The sequence below is a fragment of the Mesoplodon mirus genome (assembly GCF_964341445.2).
Source record: "Mesoplodon mirus genome assembly, chromosome: 9".
Lineage (NCBI taxonomy): Eukaryota > Metazoa > Chordata > Mammalia > Artiodactyla > Ziphiidae > Mesoplodon > Mesoplodon mirus.
In genome coordinates this window covers 23,025,385-23,042,123 of record NC_138985.1, presented here as the reverse complement: position 1 = coordinate 23,042,123, position 16,739 = coordinate 23,025,385, and the positions used below count along the sequence as shown (strand labels likewise).

Genomic DNA, 16,739 nt, shown 5'->3' with positions numbered 1-16,739 from the left:
GGGGTGTCTGTGGCCTTATTATGATTTTAGGCAGCCTCTCTTCTAATGGATGGGGTTATGTTCCTGTCTTGCTAGTTGTTTGGCATAGGGTGTCCAGCACTGTAGCTTGCTGGTCGTTGAGTGAAGCTGGGTCTTGACCTTGCGACGGAGATCTCTGGGAGTTTTTCGCCATTTGATATTACATGGAGCTGGGAGGTCTCTGGTGGACCAGTGTCCTGAACTGGGCTCTCCTACCTCAGAGGCACAGCCCTGACACCTGGCTGGAGCACCAAGAGCCTGTCATCCACACAGCTCAGAATAAAAGGGAGAAAAAATAGAAAGAAAGAGAGAGAGAGAGGAAGAAGGTAAAATAAAATGAAATAAAGTGAAATTAAATAAAGTTATTAAAATAAAAAATAATTTTTAAGAAAAAAATTTTTTAAAGTTAAAAAAAAAGGCAAAATGGACAGACAAAACCCTAGGACAAATGGTAAAAGCAAAGCTATACAGACAAAATCACACACAGAAGGATACACATACACACTCACAAAAAGAGAAAAAGGGAGGGCGTACCTGGTGGCGCAGTGGTTGAGAGTCTGCCTGCCGATGTAGGGGACACGGGTTCGTGCCCCGGTCTGGGAATATACCAAGTGCCACGGAGCGGCTGGGCCTGTGAGCCATGGACGCTGAGCCTGCACGTCCGGAGCCTGTGCTCCGCAACGGGAGAGGCCACAACAGTGAGAGGCCCGCGTACTGCCAAAAAAAAAAAAAAGAGAGAGAAAAAGGGAAAAAATATATATATATTGCTTTGCTCCCAAAGTCCACCTCCTCAGTTTGGGATGATTCGTTGTCTATTCAGGTATTCCACAGATGCAGGGTACATCAAGCTGATTGTGGAGATTTAACATGCTGCTCCTGAGGCTGCTGGGAGAGATTTCCCTTTCTCTTCCTTGTTCGCACAGCTCCCGGGGTTCAGCTTTGTATTTGGCCCCGCCTCTGCGTGTGGTTCGCTCAGACAGGACGGGGTTAAAGGAGCCGCTGATTCAGGGGCTCCGGCTTACTCAGGCCGGGGGGCGGGAGGGGTACGGATGCAGGGCGAGGCTGCGGCGGCAGAGGCTGGCATGATGTTGCACCAGCCTGAGGGGCGCCGTGTGTTCTCCCGGGGAAGTTGTCCCTGGATCACCGGACCCTGGCAGTGGCGGGCTGCACAGGCTCCGGGAGGGGAGGTGGGGATAGTGACCTGTGCTGGCACACAGGTTTCTTGGCGGCAGCAGCAGCAGCCCCAGTGTCCCACGCCCGTCTTTGGGGTCCGCGCTTTTAGCCGCGGCTCGCGCCCATCTCTGGAGCTCCTTTAAGTGGTGCTCTTAATCCCCTCTCCTCGCGCACCAGGAAACAAAGAGGGAAGAAAAAGTCTCTTGCCTCTTCGGCAGGTCCAGAGTTTTCCCCGACTCCCTCCCGGCCAGCTGTGGTGCACTAACCCCTTCAGGCTGTGTTCACGCAGCCAACCCCGGTCCTCTCCCTGCGCTCCAACCTCCGAAGCCGGAGCCTCAGCTCCCAGCCCCGCCCGCCCCGGCGGGTGAGCAGACAAGCCTCTCGGGCTGGTGAGTGCCAGTCAGCACCGATCCTCTGTGGGGGAATTTCTCCGCTTTGCCCTCCGCACCCTGTGGCTGTGCTCTCCTCCGTGGCTCCGAAGCTCTCCCCCTCCGCCACCCGCAGTCTCCGCCCGCGAAGGGGCTTCTAGTGTGTGGAAACCTTTCCTCCTTCACGGCTCCCTCCCACTGGTGCAGGTCCCGTCCCTATTCTTTTGTCTCTGTTTTTCCTTTTTTCTTTTGCTCTACCCAGGTACATGGGGAATTTCTTGCTTTTCGGGGGGTCTAAGGTCTTCTGCCAGCGTTCAGTAGGTGTTCTGTAGGAGTTGTTCCACGTGTAGATGAATTTCTGATGTATTTGTGGGGAGGAAGGTCATCTCTGCGTCTTACTCTTCCGCCATCTTGAAGCTCCTTCACACTTAATTTTTGCTAATGAAATAGTATCTCATCATTAGTTTGCCTTTTCCTACAGGACTGAGACTAGGGAGAGGCAAGAAAAGCACCTAGGTCCCCACATTTAAGGACACGTCACTCTGAGTCATGTGAGTACACGGCTGACAGCAGGTGCCTCCTTAAATCGTGTGCCCTGGGCCCCCCGCTTGCCTCACTCTCGCCCCAGTAGTGCTATAGATTGTTACCTAGAAAGATACTCCAACCTGACTTCAGATGCCCAGTGTGAGTTACTGGGTCCGAGATCTTAACTCCACTGGCAAACTAACAGGTTAGCTTGTTATTGTTTCATGGATGCTGGCAGAAGACATCAAACTCCTGGGTCAAAGACAAAGCACTTTATTGCTGACAGCACAGTAAGCAATGAGATGTTTGTGTGAGTTCCCATGTCCCCAAGGCCCATGGGGCAACTCAGAGGACACCATCTGGATCCTGCACAGCTAATGAGCTTATGTCACAGCCCAGGAACACTGAGTTTGGAGAATTCATTGCTTTTATAGCAAGTGGGAGTAAGCCCGTTCTTTTTCTGGGGGAAACTGTTACCTCATCCCTCAAGGTAGCTTACTACAAACACAACCTGGAGAAATGGCCTGAGCAAAGAGCCATCAAGGCCTTATTGTTAACACACTCAGCAAAAATGTTCAGATGCCCAGGACCCATGGTAGATGGCCTCTCCCGATATCTAGAAATCCTGCTTCTTAGGCTGTATCATCAATATAATGTTATTTTATATTGGTGGCAGGCAGAACTTGCTATGAAACTCCAGTTTCAAACTTTATTTAATCATAATACATAAATTGAAGTCTTGAGCAAAAGTAAATCAGTAGCCACCCAAATACATGCAGTGTCCTAGATTTCAAACTTTAAATATTCATGATGTGGAATAAGCATAAATGAAGGTTTTTTTTGCTCAGATCACTCAGTAGGTAGCTGATTGTATAAAAGTTTACCTTACATGACCTGCTTGAAACTATACAGAATCCTCAGAAAATATATTTCTTTAAATCAATGTCCTAGGTGTCATATTTTTTTTTACCAGAATCTGTGATCAAACTCCCTCTGTCTCTCTCTCTGTCTGTTTCTCACTGTCTTTCTCTCACACACACACATATACACATACAACATTTATTAATGTTTATAAAGCTCCGCATTTGTAAAAGAAGATGAAATTTCTCTCTTGGATGGAATCAGGAAAATGGGGGGGGGGTTGAATTTATTTATTTATTTTTGGCTGTGTTGGTTCTTCGTTGCTGCGTGCGGGCTTTCTCTAGTTGCGGTGCCTGGGCTTCTCATTGCAGTGGCTTCTCTTGTTGCAGAGCACGGGCTCTAGGCACACGAGCTCTAGAGCACAGACTCAGTAGTTGTGGTGCACGGGCTTAGTTGCCCCGCGGCATGTGGGATCTTCCTAGACTAGACCAGGGCTCAAACCCGAGTCCCCTGCACTGGCAGGCGGATTCTTAACCACTGCACCACTAGAGAAGTCCCAGGGAAATACAGTTTTGAAACAGATAATTTAGGAGTCTGGAAAGAGATTGGAAATAACTAAACCAAATATTTCACATGCATCAACCAGAGTCTTGTTCCTTAAGAACCACTTGGTATTAACTTGATGATGCTTTTGGAGGAAAACAAGGAAAGAAAACTAGTACCCCTGCTATGAAATTAAGAAACCATCCTTTGGAAGTAAGGAATTTCTTGAGGAAAGGCAAATGAGGAGCTTGTAAAAATGACCATTATGAGACTTCCCAGTTTCTCCCAGTTTACCTAAACACATGTTTATGTGTGTGTATATACAAATGACGTGTATTAAGACTGACCAGTATTCTCATATAAATTTTCTCTAAGTTGTCCTAGTTTGAGCCTAAATGTTTACATGATCAGATCTCAGGCCTAAGAGATGACAAATTTTAAGTCTTCTATGATTTAAGACACAGTTAAATGTGACACAGAAAAAAACAAATATTTGGTAGACTCCACCGCTGATAGTGTAAGTTTGCTGGAATTAAATTGCGTGACACCAAGCGATTTTATTGGACTTCTACTCTAAAGACCATACATAGGGTTATTTCAAAGTAAATGTCCCAAAGAACATTTCTGTGTATAATTAAATTATACTCTGGAAGTCACTGCTGACCCTTTGGAGTGTCTCCCAAATAAAGCTGAGCTTTTTCCCTTTTGGCTACTTATAAAATGAACCCAGTTTGGTCCTCCTTCCTAGAAGCAACTGGCTTTGATTAGAAGAAAACTGTGGGCTTTTTCCCCAAACCTAACAGAACCCAATGTTGGTTTTCCACAGTAAGATTTTTGTCACCAGTCACAATCTAATAACAAACCATTCAAAACCAAAAGAGGACTTCCCTGGTGACTCAGTGGTTAAGAATCCACCTGCCAATGCAGAGGACACGGGTTCGAGCCCTGGTCCGGGAAGATCCCACATGCCGCAGAGCAACTAAGCCCGTGCGCCACAACTACTGAGCCTGCACTCTAGAGTCAGCGAGCCACAACTACTGAGCCCACGTGCCACATTTACTGAAGCCTGCATGCCTACAACCCATGCTCCGCGATGAGAAGCCACCGCAATGAGAACCACACGCACTGCAGTAAAGAGTAGCCCCCGCTCAGCACAACTAGAGAAAGCCTGCGAGCAACAGTGAAGACCCAACGCAGCAAAAAGAAATATATAAAGAAAGAAAATCAAGAGATTCTGTCAGACAACTGTTTGCTTCAGTGTTTCCAGACTGGATTTTTTCTTCTAAACTCACTAATAACCTAAATGGTGGTTATGTAAACATTGCTTTAGACTTGAGGGTTTTGTTTTTATTAGTCCAAAGCAAACATGTATAAATCTTACATAATTGTTTCTTAGAATCAGGATATTCATTTTTTTTCATCTTTGTTTCTTTCCTTAAAAGTGGAATCCCTTGGAAACACAGCACCAAAAAGATACAAGAGACCTTGATGGTCATCTAATGTCTACCAATGCACTTGTCCTGTATACCAAAGCCACAACCAGTGCTGTGCCAGCCCCTGCCTGGACACCTCCAATGATGAGAGGGTCACTGCTCTATTGGGAAGCCTTAACTGTTAGAGATTCCTTCCTTATACTCAGTCAAGCCCTACCTTTTCTAACTTCTACCCTCTGGAGTTGTTTGTACTATCAGCATCCTTTTTCATATGATGTTCCTTCTTTTAGTTGTTTGAGTTTCTACTGGGAAAAAAAAAGTGTGGAAGGTGGTTACTTTTTGTTACACCTTTGCTACAGATGACTGTTTATCTCATTTTCCAGAATCTCTTCATCCAAGCTTTTGCCCCACAACAGATTTCCAAAAATAAAGATTCGAACATTTCTTATTCCTTTTTCTTTCTTGTAGGTGCTCCTTCCAAGACGAATCAAAAAGAATGATAGCACTTACCCTTGCAACATATTTTTCTGTGCTGGGGAAGGACAGATTTACTTTATTAACCGTGTTTCAGAGATTTGGTCGACATTTTATGTGATGTTTTTTCCTCTATGTCATGTCCCTTGATGCCTTTATAGTGAATGAGATCAAATATATATGATATATATTTCATTACAGCATCCCACTCTTATCTCTTGACCTTATTTTCGCCTTTTAGAGCCTTTTAAAAATTGAGGTGAAATTCCCATAACATAAAATTAACCATTTAAAGTGAACAGCAATTCACGGGCACAGTGTTTTGCACCCACCACATGGACTTAGCTCCATAACATTTTCATCACCCCCCAAATAATCTAATTTTTAAACTGAGATATAATTGACATATCACATTATATTAGTTTCATGTGTCTCACATGATTCCTTTTTTTTCTATTTTTTAAAAAAATAAATTTATTTATTTATTTTTGGCTGCGTTGGGTCTTTGTTGCTGCGTGCGGGCTTTCTCTAGTTGTGGCGAGCAGGGTCTACTCTTCATTGTTATGTGCAGGCTTCTCATTGCGGTGGCTTCTCTTTGTTACGGAGCCTGGGCTCTAGGCGCACGGGCTTCACTAGTTGTTGCACGTGGGCTTAGTAGTTGTGGTTCTAGAGAGCAGGCTCAATAGTTGTGGCGCACTGGCTTTGTTGTTCTGCGGTATGTGGAGTCTTCCCAGACCAGGGCATTGGCAGGTGGATTCTTAACTACTGTGCCACCAGGGAATTCCACAATTCATATTTGTATGTATTGCAAAACAATCACCACGGGAATCTAGTTAACATCCATCATCACATATAGTTACAGTTTTTTCCCTTGCGATGAGAACTTTTAAGAACTATTTTCTTAGCAACTTTCAAATAAACCATACAGTGTTATTAACTATAATCACCATGATGTACATTACATCCATGACTTATTTTGTAACTGGAAGTTTGTACCTTTTGACCCCCTTCACCCATTTCACCCATCCCCACCCCTGGAAACCAGCAACCTTTTCTCTGCCTCTATGAGTTTGGTTTGGACAGTTTTTTAAGATTCTACATATAAGTGAGATCATACGGTATCAATATTTGTCTTTCTCTGTCTGACTTATTTCATGTAGCATAATGCCCTCAAGTTTCATCCATGTTGTTGCAAAAGGTAAGATTTTGTTCTTTTTAGGCTGAATAATATTCCATTGTATATATACCACATTTCTTTATCCATTCATCTGTTGATGGACACTTAGGTTGCTTCCATGTCCTGGCTATTGTAAATAGTGCTGAGGTGAACATTGGGGTGCATGTGTCTTTTTGAATTAGTATTTTCATTCCCTTCTGATAAATACCCAGAAGTGAAATTGCTGGATCATATGGTAGCTCTATTTTTAATTTTTTGAGAAACCTCCATACTGTTTTCCAAAGTGGCTGCACCAGTTTACATTCCCACCACCAGTGCCAAAGCGTTGCCTTTTTCCTACGTCTTTGACAACACTTGTTATTTCTTGTCTTTTTGATAACAGCTGTTTTAACAGGTGTGAGGTGGTATATCCTTGTGGTTTTGATTTGCATTTCCCTGATGATTAGTGATGTTGAACATCTTTTCATGTACCTGTTGGCCATCTCTATGTCATCTTTGGAAAAATATCTGTTCAGATCCTCTGCCCATTTTTTCAGTTGGATTGTTTGTGGGGTTTTGCTATTGAATTGTATGAATTCTTTATATATTTTGGATATTAATCTCTTTCCAGATATATGATTTGCAAATATTTTTTTCATATTTGGTAGGTTGCCTTTTCATTTTGTTGATGGTTTCCTTTGCTGTGCAGAAGCTTTTTAGTTCAGTCCCACTTAGTTTTGCTGTTGTTGCCTTTGCTTTTGGTGTCAAATCTAAAAATCATTGCCAGGACCAATGTCAAATAGTTTACTGCATATGTTTTCTTCTAGGAATTGTATAGTTTCAGATCTTACAATCAAGTCTTTAACCATTTTGAGTCAATTTTTGCATATGGTGTAAGATAATCGTTCAGTTTTCGTCTTTTTTATGTGGCTGTCCAGTTTTCCCAGCACCATTTATAGAAGAGACTGTCCTTTCTCCATTTTATACTCTTGGTTCCTTTGTCATAAATTAATTGACCATACATGTGTGGGTTTATCTCTGTGCTCTCTATTCTATTCCACTGAGTTATGTTCGTCTTTATGCCAGTACCATACTCCTTTGATTACTGTAGCTCTATAACATGGTTTGAAATCAAGAAGCATGGTGGCTCCAGCTTTTTCTTCTTAAGATTGCTTTGGATATTTGAGGTTGTTTGTGGTCCATACAAATTTTAGGGTTGTTTGTTCTATTTCATCAATCTATTCTTAACATCCTGTTTTCATAATAGCACACTGTTTCTGGTCCTCTTCCTTTACAGTCACACTATCTATCTATCTATCTATATCTGTCTAGATAGATAGATATAGATAGATAGATAGATATCTCCCTAGAATTATTCAATATTTTCCAAGTCCAGAGATGTGGGAGATATTTCTGAGCAGCCCTTGCTCTCTGGTCTAATTACTTAAACATATTTATTGATTTAAACAAACTAAAATAGTTATAGTGAAGGTAAAATGTTACGCTTATATTTCAAGGTTCCCACAATTTGCAGTTAACTAAGATAATGTATGTCTGTCTTCCCAGCTTGTGAATGTGACACTGATGGGACCATTTCGGGTGGCTTTTGTGTGAGCCGCTCTGATCCTGACTTGGGGTCTTTGGCCGGCCAGTGCCTGTGTAAGGAGAACGTGGAAGGAGCCGAGTGCGACCGATGCAAGACCAACCACTACGGACTGACCGTCACCGACCCCCTGGGCTGTCAGCGTTAAGTCAACAGGGCCTGGGCTGCCAACCTGAATGCATTTTAAGGCTTGGAGCTGCCTCTGTCAGGTCTAAAATTTGGTTATTGTAAGTACCTGAGTCCTACCAGCTTCTGGATTTTTTTTTTTTTTAAGTGTACCAAACCTCCCACAAATTTTATTAAGTTAGTAGAGAACTTTTTCAGGTGGTTTGCTGAGTTTATCATGAAGAACCAACAGGGGGCGCTCACATTTTCGCTGCTGGAGCAAACACGGGGAAATGCGAAGAAATTTAATGCCAGGTTATGAAAACTTAAAAAAAAAAATCCTCCACTAGGAGTCTACTCTACAAATTTGTTAAATTACATTATGCATTTTTGCATAGATTGATGACTTCTTAGGCAATTTTCAAGTGGGGGGCTTCTTTTTATTTTTTAAATTATTTTCTCCCTCTCATACTGCTTTTAGTATTGTCTTATGTACTCTGTCAAAGAAAAGGAAAGAAAGAAGCAAGGAAGGGGCTATGGGGAAATAGAAATAACCTCAGAGTTTTCTGGGGCCAAATGGGGAGGCCATTGGCTCTAGGATCACAGAAACTCAGGGCTGCCTGGGGTCTCACAGAGCTGCTGATTCCACAGAGAATCTGGGTTAATTATTTCCCTTTGGTCATAGTGTCATGCTCTTCGGTTTTGCCCATATAAGGAACTGGATTATTTGCATGTTTAGAAAGCAGCAAGATGAATCATTCTGTTAAAAAAAAAAAAAGAAAAAAAAGAAAAAGCTCTTCTTTTTGGACTTGATGCAAAATTAAATTTCAGCATAATGAATTATGTAATTTCCTATTATACCTTTCAGTACTCCAGGCATTTCCCCTGGTTCACTAACATTGTGCCCTCCGAGAAATGGACCAAACGTTGGTTTTTTGTTTTGCTTTGTTTTTTCTTTTGTAAGAGCTTTAGTTACACATAATTCACACACAGTTCACTTTTTAAAGTGTACAATTCAGTGATTTTTAGTATATTCAGAGTGTATAACCATCACTACAGTCAATTTTAGAATATTTTCATTACCCCAAATAGAAATGTGAGGAAGCATTATTCACAACAGTCAAAAGATGGAAGCAACCCAAGTATCCATCAGTGAATGAATGGATAAACAAAATGTGGTAGGTAAACACAGTGGAATATTATTCAGCCTTAAAAAAGGAAGGAAATCCTGATCCAGCCTATAATATGGATGGACCTTGAAAACATTATGCTAAGTGAAATAAGCCAGACCCCAAAGGAAAAATATTGTATGATTCCACTAATATGAAGTATCCAGAATAGTTAAATCCATATTAACAGAATGTAGAATGGTGGTGGCCAAGAGCTGGGGTGAAGGGAGGAAGAATGGGGAGAGATGGTATTTAATGGGTACAGAGTTTCAGTTTTGCAAGAGGAAAAGAGTTCTGGAGATTGACTGCACAACAGTGTGAGTGTACTTAACATTGTTGACCTGTACACTTAAATATGGTGAAGATGGTAAATTTTATGTTCTACGTATTTTACCATACAAAAGGAAAGAAAGGAAACCCCATGCCTTAGCTGCCACCTCCCTATCCCCCCAGCCCTAGGCAAGCATTAATATGCTTTCTGTTTCTATAGATTTGCCTATCTTGGACATTTCATACACATGGAGTCATATAATATGTGGTCTTTTGTGTCTGTCTTCTTTTGCTTACCATAATGTTTTCAAGGTTCATCCATGTTGTAGCAGATATCAGTACTTCATTTCTTTTTATTGCTGAATAATATTCCATTGTATGGGTATACCACAATTAATCTACTCATCAGTTGATGGACATTTGGGCTGTTTCCATGCACATTGGCTTTTCCTGCAGGGGAAATACACATCTTGGCTCTGGTTGCACAATTTCTTAGCCTTTACAACATAAGTAGGGCTAGCAATGCCAATGGGTGGAAGAGAAAGAGGAAAGAGGGAATGGAAATAAAAAGTAACGAGGTGCTAAGAAAGAGAGAGGAGAGAAAGGGTTATCATAGGTGCATCTGCCAGAGAGGGAGCTGTAGGTAGTAACGGTGACACTCAGAAACCCTTCCCTTAGTCATCCGACCCAGCCAGCATCATTCAGAACTGTGCCCAGGTCCGCAACATGCATGACCTCTTGTCTCCTCCTAATTGCCATCCAGTAGAACCACATGAGGGCTGCAAAAGTGTCTGGCACTGCATTTCCCGTGCGGGGTTAAATGCAGTCCAGTAATAGTGCAGCCAGGCAGACAATGAACTTGGCAGGGCAGGCTGCTCTGTGTTCTCGTGGCCACGTGTTTGGCTCAGTGTAAGCTGTTAAGGACATTTACCAGTGTGGAGAAATCAAAATGAGAATAATTGTGTGTGCTGTGCCTTCAGCCTGTGACTGTAACCCCCTAAGGATTATGCCCCTCTTGACCTGTGATGTGGAAACAGGCCAATGCTTGTGTCAGTCTCTTGCTACTGGACCACACTGTGAAGAATGCACTATATGTATTTGTCTCTGATATCACCTTTAGGGAGTGATGCAGTCTTCCACTGGCATTGCCTAGAAGAGACTTGGTCCTGTTGATTGCTTTCCTTGTCCTATTGTATTTCGGTACTCCCGTGGTAAAAGTATTTACACTACAGGAATAAGCAAACACTGGAAATCAGCCACCATCTTTCTGCAGAGAGCTAGTGGTTAAACATTTACCAGCACTGTGACATTTACCAGTTGGGACTGAATCAACCCAGGCACCGACAGCAATAGTTTTATCCTCTGTTCTCTTGGAAGTACCAAGCAGTAGAAGATAAGAGCATTTATCTGGCCCCCTTGTTAAACTCACCAGATCATGGGGCCTTTTCTTCTATTTCTTATACACAGTCTCTTTCCCACCATTACCACTCCATGCCTAAAAGTATTTTGGATGAGCTCATTAAAAAAAAAAAAAAACCCTTAGATTTAAATGTATTGTAGATTCCTGTGGGAAATAAACCCTTGGGTTTTTGACAGACTCCACTACCCACATGAGCATGTATGTCTCAAATTAGCAAAATAAAGCATTTTTCACTCCATAAGAAATGTGTCACACATTTAGGGAGTTAAAAACCCAGCTCTTTTCTTTGTCCTCTGATCTTGGCAGCCCACCCTGACATTTTAGAAAGAGAAAACAAAAATTTAACCTAATAAAAGAGCAGTGACCTTGATGTGTCTGAAGAAATGTAGCTGATAAATAAGAAACATATGTCTGTTACGACATAGTTTTGTGCTAATATTGTAAGTTGCTTTACTGAAAACACATGGGGGTGGGGTAGAGGAGGTGGGAAAAGAAAGCAAGGAAGTAAATATGTAGAGGGGACTCTGTGTACGACGGGACAAATAATCTAGAAGTTTCACGTTGGAAGGTGCGCCATGCCGAGCTCCATGACCGTGAGTGGACAACACGAAAAAAGAGTGCAGAGCTGGTGAACAGATCAACGGAGACACCAGGTCAGATCATTCCAGACAAACCTTAGACACGGGCTGACTTTTTTCGTTGGCTTGTGAACTGCCACTGTGTACTTAATTGTGTCTGCAAAAGGAATATAACAGAGCAGGGGCCAGTGATGGGGGAACTTGTCCATCATGGCTGAGCTGAGGCATCTGCTTGGTACCGCACATCTATCAATGGTGCCCTGGATGGTCCACTGGGGGGCCAACATGACGGCATACGCTGCCTAGAGGGGGTTTTCACAACCCCATCCTGGATAAAGCAGCTCAGTTCACATTGTTTTTGCCTAAACTAAAGTTTGGTTTTGGGAAAAATATCAAATGCCCTTTGCTGCATTTTGTAACAAATAATGTCAACTTTTGATATTTAAAATCTTTTTGAGTAAACTGGACATAAAATTTTTCCAAGATGACAACCAAAAACATACGGATACTTAACCAACTTCAAATGAGAGTTCCGTGCCTACTAAGATCTTAATTCTGTCTGAGTTTGTTAAATGGAGATTTGAGGAGGAAGCCTTTTTCTGAGTATTTTACAGTGAATGTCAGACTTAAGAAGTAGTTGTTTATATCTCACCAGCTGTTTATATCAAATAAAGGTCAAGATGTTGCAATGATGATAAAAGTCTCGAATAGAATTGAGTCTCTCACACAGGGAGAGTTTGTTAGCCAAAACAATTATTTATAAGCAAGTGATTCTACTAAACTGTGATATTCATATAAGATGTCAAAATCAGCCTGAATGATTTTTTTTAGCCCCAAACATTGCCATAGTGTGTAAGTAAAAATCCCTAGGGATTTCATGGTAAGGGACTGAAAGCACTTGCAAGTAGGCTAGTCAAAGAATTTCTCCTGGCTGACCTTAGACAACCCAGCTTGAAGCTAACATTGTCGCTATCAGAGGAACTGTGAGATTTCCACTGCATTTCTTTCTTTTTTTTTTTTATTGGAGTATAGTTAATTTACAATGTTGTGTTAGTTGCAGGTGTACAGCAAAGTGATTCAGTTAACACATATGCATATATCTATTCTTTTTCAGATTCTTTTCTCATTTAGGTTATTGCAGAATACTGAGTAGGTCCTTGTTGATTATCCATTGCATTTCCATTCAAAGCAATACATAGACAAACCCCCGTCTCCTTCATTTCAAGTCCTAGAAATGGGAGGTGTGTGTTTTTAGAAGATCATTACCAAGTGCTTAGGCAAGCAATCTAAATGTGTGATTGTTCAGGCCACGTGGGTGTTTGCTATGCGTCGATGGAACTGTAGTGTTCTTAATATTACACTTCAGATCAGCAGATGTCTTGAAGGCTGGAATCAACTGAACATTTTCTCTTTGTAGGTTGGATACTGGGGACTGGAAAATCACCTCCATGGATGTTCTCCCTGTGACTGTGATATTTGAAGTGCTTATTCCAACGTGTCAGTAAAATGAATGACTAAGTTTTGTGACAATATTCCTCACTCCCATTTCCATCAAATAAACAAAAGCACATTTCAGTTGGACATGCTTATAGTCATAGGTGAAGGAGTTCATTCCATGACAAGCAAAGGGCATTGAAAAGCGACGATCTTGAGACATTAACGATAGCCCAGCTGATTTCTTTCACTTCAGATATTTCCACGGGTGAGATACCCAGGCAGTAGAACTGTCATCCTGAGGTGGTATGAAAGATGCCTGCAAATGTGTGATCTGACCTGCCTAAAACTCCAACTTTTTGTCAGCCTGTAAAGAGAGCTCCTGCACTCTCCTTTGCCCGGTTTTTAGAGCAGAATCAGAGAGCCTCTGAGGAGAGAAGTGGCAGCCAAAGTTTCATTGATCTGGATTTGCTGGTCAAGACTAGACCTGTAGAATGGAGAGAACAAACTTATGGTTACTAGGGGGGAAGGTGGTGGTGGTGCGGTCAGGGGGACGGATAGTTAGGGAGTTTGGGACTGACATGGACACACTGCTGTATTTAAAATGGATAACCAGCAAGGACCTACTGTATAGCACAGGGAACTCTGCTCAATATTATGTAACAACCTAAATCGGAAAAGAACTTGAAAAAGAATAGATACATGTATGTGTATAACTGAATCACTTTGCTGTACATCTGAAACTAACACAACATTGTTAATCAACTATACTCCAATATAAAATAAAAAGTTTAAAAAACAAACAAACAAAAAACCTGACCTGGGGCTTCCCTGGTGGCGCAGTGGTTGCGAGTCCGCCTGCCGATGCAGGGGACACGGGTTCGTGCCCGGGTCCGGGAAGATCCCACATGCCGCGGAGCAGCTAGGCCCGTGAGCCGTGGCCGCTGAGCCTGCGCATCCGGAGCCTGTGCTCCGCAACGGGAGAGGCCACAGCAGTGAGAGGCCCGTGTACCGCAAAAAAAAAAAAAAAAAAAAAAAACCTGACCTGTGTAGATCCATTGTTTCTCCACATCCTCCCCAGGATGGCTGATTTATGGTTTCAAAGAATGGGCCCAAACCCAAGGGGCATTTAGCCCAGCACCCCCAAGGCCCTTATCTTACACCCGTCCCTCCTCCACATTTTTTTTATGAGGTGGGTTTGTTTTCCCTCAGGTGCTCACCCGAGGATGGGCAGTGTGATTGTCATCCGCATGTCACAGGTCGCAGCTGCACGGAGCCAGCGCCCAGCTATTTCTTTGCTCCTTTGAATTTCTACGTCTACGAGGCAGAGGAAGCCACGCCACTCCAGGGACTGGCTCCTTTGGTTCGTATTTCATTGACTCTCTTTACAGACTTCATTTGATGGGGTGTGGGTAAATACACACATCCTTGGGATCATGGGTAAGTTACCCGGAAGAGAGTGGTTTTGCCCACAAACACAGAGCAGAGTGGATTCTATCATGGAACTGCAGATTCTATAAAGTCTTGAGGGCAGAGTCTGCATTTTGTTCATCTCTGTATCCCTGTTCTGGCACAGAGCCTGGCACAGAAGTGTGAATTGCATTACGTTGTGATGAAACGGACTTGAGTTTTGCTCTTTCAAGGTACCCATCAGATAGAATGTGTTTATTGAGCATTTCCTGGTCTGTCTCCCTGACAACACTGTAAACCGTGAGAGAGGGAAGGGAGGATGTGTACCCCATCACCACTGTTGCTCTAGTGACAAGCACTATGATCGGTGCATAGTAGGAAGCCATGGATCTCTGCTAATGAATGAATGAATGAATACGGTACTGAGCTAAGTGTAAGATGTGCTCGCTGGCCTCCTGAAGCTCATCTCGGATTAGCAGTCCTCAGTGCTGTCCATAGGGGTGTGTGATTGGAAATGTCGCTTGGTCTGCTTCGTTCCCTACAAGTCAGCAGTCCTGCGGGAGATGCTCCCTAAAAATATTTATCCCAAAGTCTTATGAGGGGGGCAAACCCAGGCATCTGAACCCATCAGAGAAAATACAGGTTAGCCTCCCATAGCACTCTTATGCCTTTGACTCCAGCCACAAGCAGGAATCTGACAAAGGAAAAGGCAATGTGATGCAAACGACTTCAAGGGGAGAAGGCATGTGAAAGTTGATTCTGGAGACAGGATTTGGATAGAAAATTGGGAACACATTCCAGGTTCCAGTGACTAAGTCTTTTCCTGAGGTCTCTTCCTTATCTGGACACGACTAGTGGGAGGGATGAAAGTACCCCTTAAGAGGCTTGGAATTTGCTCTTTTACTCACTGAGATTAGGGCAAGAAAAGGAGGCTTGCACTGTCCCGACCTAGACTCACAACTGCGGTGGGTGGAATCAAGATAAAGCAATCCTATGTCTAGATTCTTCTTCATTGCTTTTAGTATTGCAGGTTTATTATGGTAACTGAAAAAAAAAAAAAGCTTTGGGAAAAGAATATTGATATTTATTTTTAGGCTAAAACTATCATGAAATAATAGGAAAAAAATATATATGTATATACATAGTGAATTTGGCCCCTGGTCCCTGGCACAGAGCTCCCAAAACCTTTGTAATCTTCTAAGGGATATGAGCACTGGGAACATCTTTTGTTCTAATTTGGCCTTTGACTCTGGTTCCTGACACAGAGCTCCCAAATCCTTTGGACTTTCCTGGGTGATAGAAGTGTCATTTGTTCTGATGAGGTGACTGTGGGTGGGCTCCTGGATGGCTTCAGGATGGTGGCTGGTCACCAGAAAAACCAAGCCATGATTAGAAGCTTTTGGCTCCACCCACCAGCCTCTAGGAAGGGGAGAGGTGAGGGAGACTGAGGTAATGATCCATCATGCGGGTGGGTTGAAGACTCCATACAATTCCCAAAAGTACTGGGTTCAGAGAGTTTCGAGGTTGGTGACCACATTTGTGTGCTGGGAGGGTGGTGCATCCCAGCCACAAAGGGACAGACGCTCCTGTGTCTGGGATCCTTCCGGTCCTCACCCTATGTACATCTTCATCTGAGTGTTTATCTATATCCTTCATCATATCCTTTATTATATAGTAAACCAATAAATATAAATAAATGCTTCCCTGAGTTCTGTGAGCCATTCTAGCAAATGATCAAACTCAAGGAGGGGGTCACAGGAACCCCAGTTTATAGCCAGGTGCATAATGCTGAGCTCCAGGCTAAGACTGGCGTAGAAAGGGATTAGTTAGCATCTCTGCCCTCTAGAAGTTTTTAACCATAGCTGATATTTTTCATAGATAGCTCAGGATGGGAGCAGTGCCATACAACAAGGAGAGTCCATAAGTGCATTAGGATTTTGGAGCCACAACTGATCCTTTATGAATGGGCTTAACACACAGGTAGAATCATTTGGCCTGAGGCTAGAAAGCCATGAGCATTTCCATTGGTGATGAGGGGAGAAGACAGTCCAACCAGAAAAGTTCTAAGTAACAGCTCAGAGGAGAAACAACGCAGGTGTACTTGCAGGTAGAACAGAAAGTTTATATAGGAAAGAGGTACTGGAAGAGAAAATTGGATTCTCCTATTAAAGAGACGAAATTTTCTTCTTGGGGCAATGA

General features: G+C 42.8%; 1 protein-coding gene across 1 annotated transcript in view; it reads left to right on the top strand.

The window, feature by feature from the left end:
* LAMB4 (laminin subunit beta 4) overlaps positions 1-16,739 on the top strand; it is a gene marked incomplete at both ends in the record, with an annotated part of 124,618 nt that overhangs the window by 41,187 nt on the left and 66,692 nt on the right. Inside the window, 5 exon segments of the mRNA XM_082632987.1 lie at positions 8,118-8,297; positions 10,679-10,788; positions 13,114-13,173; positions 13,177-13,193; positions 14,343-14,493. Coding sequence (XP_082489113.1) covers positions 8,118-8,297; positions 10,679-10,788; positions 13,114-13,173; positions 13,177-13,193; positions 14,343-14,493 — 518 coding nt within the window.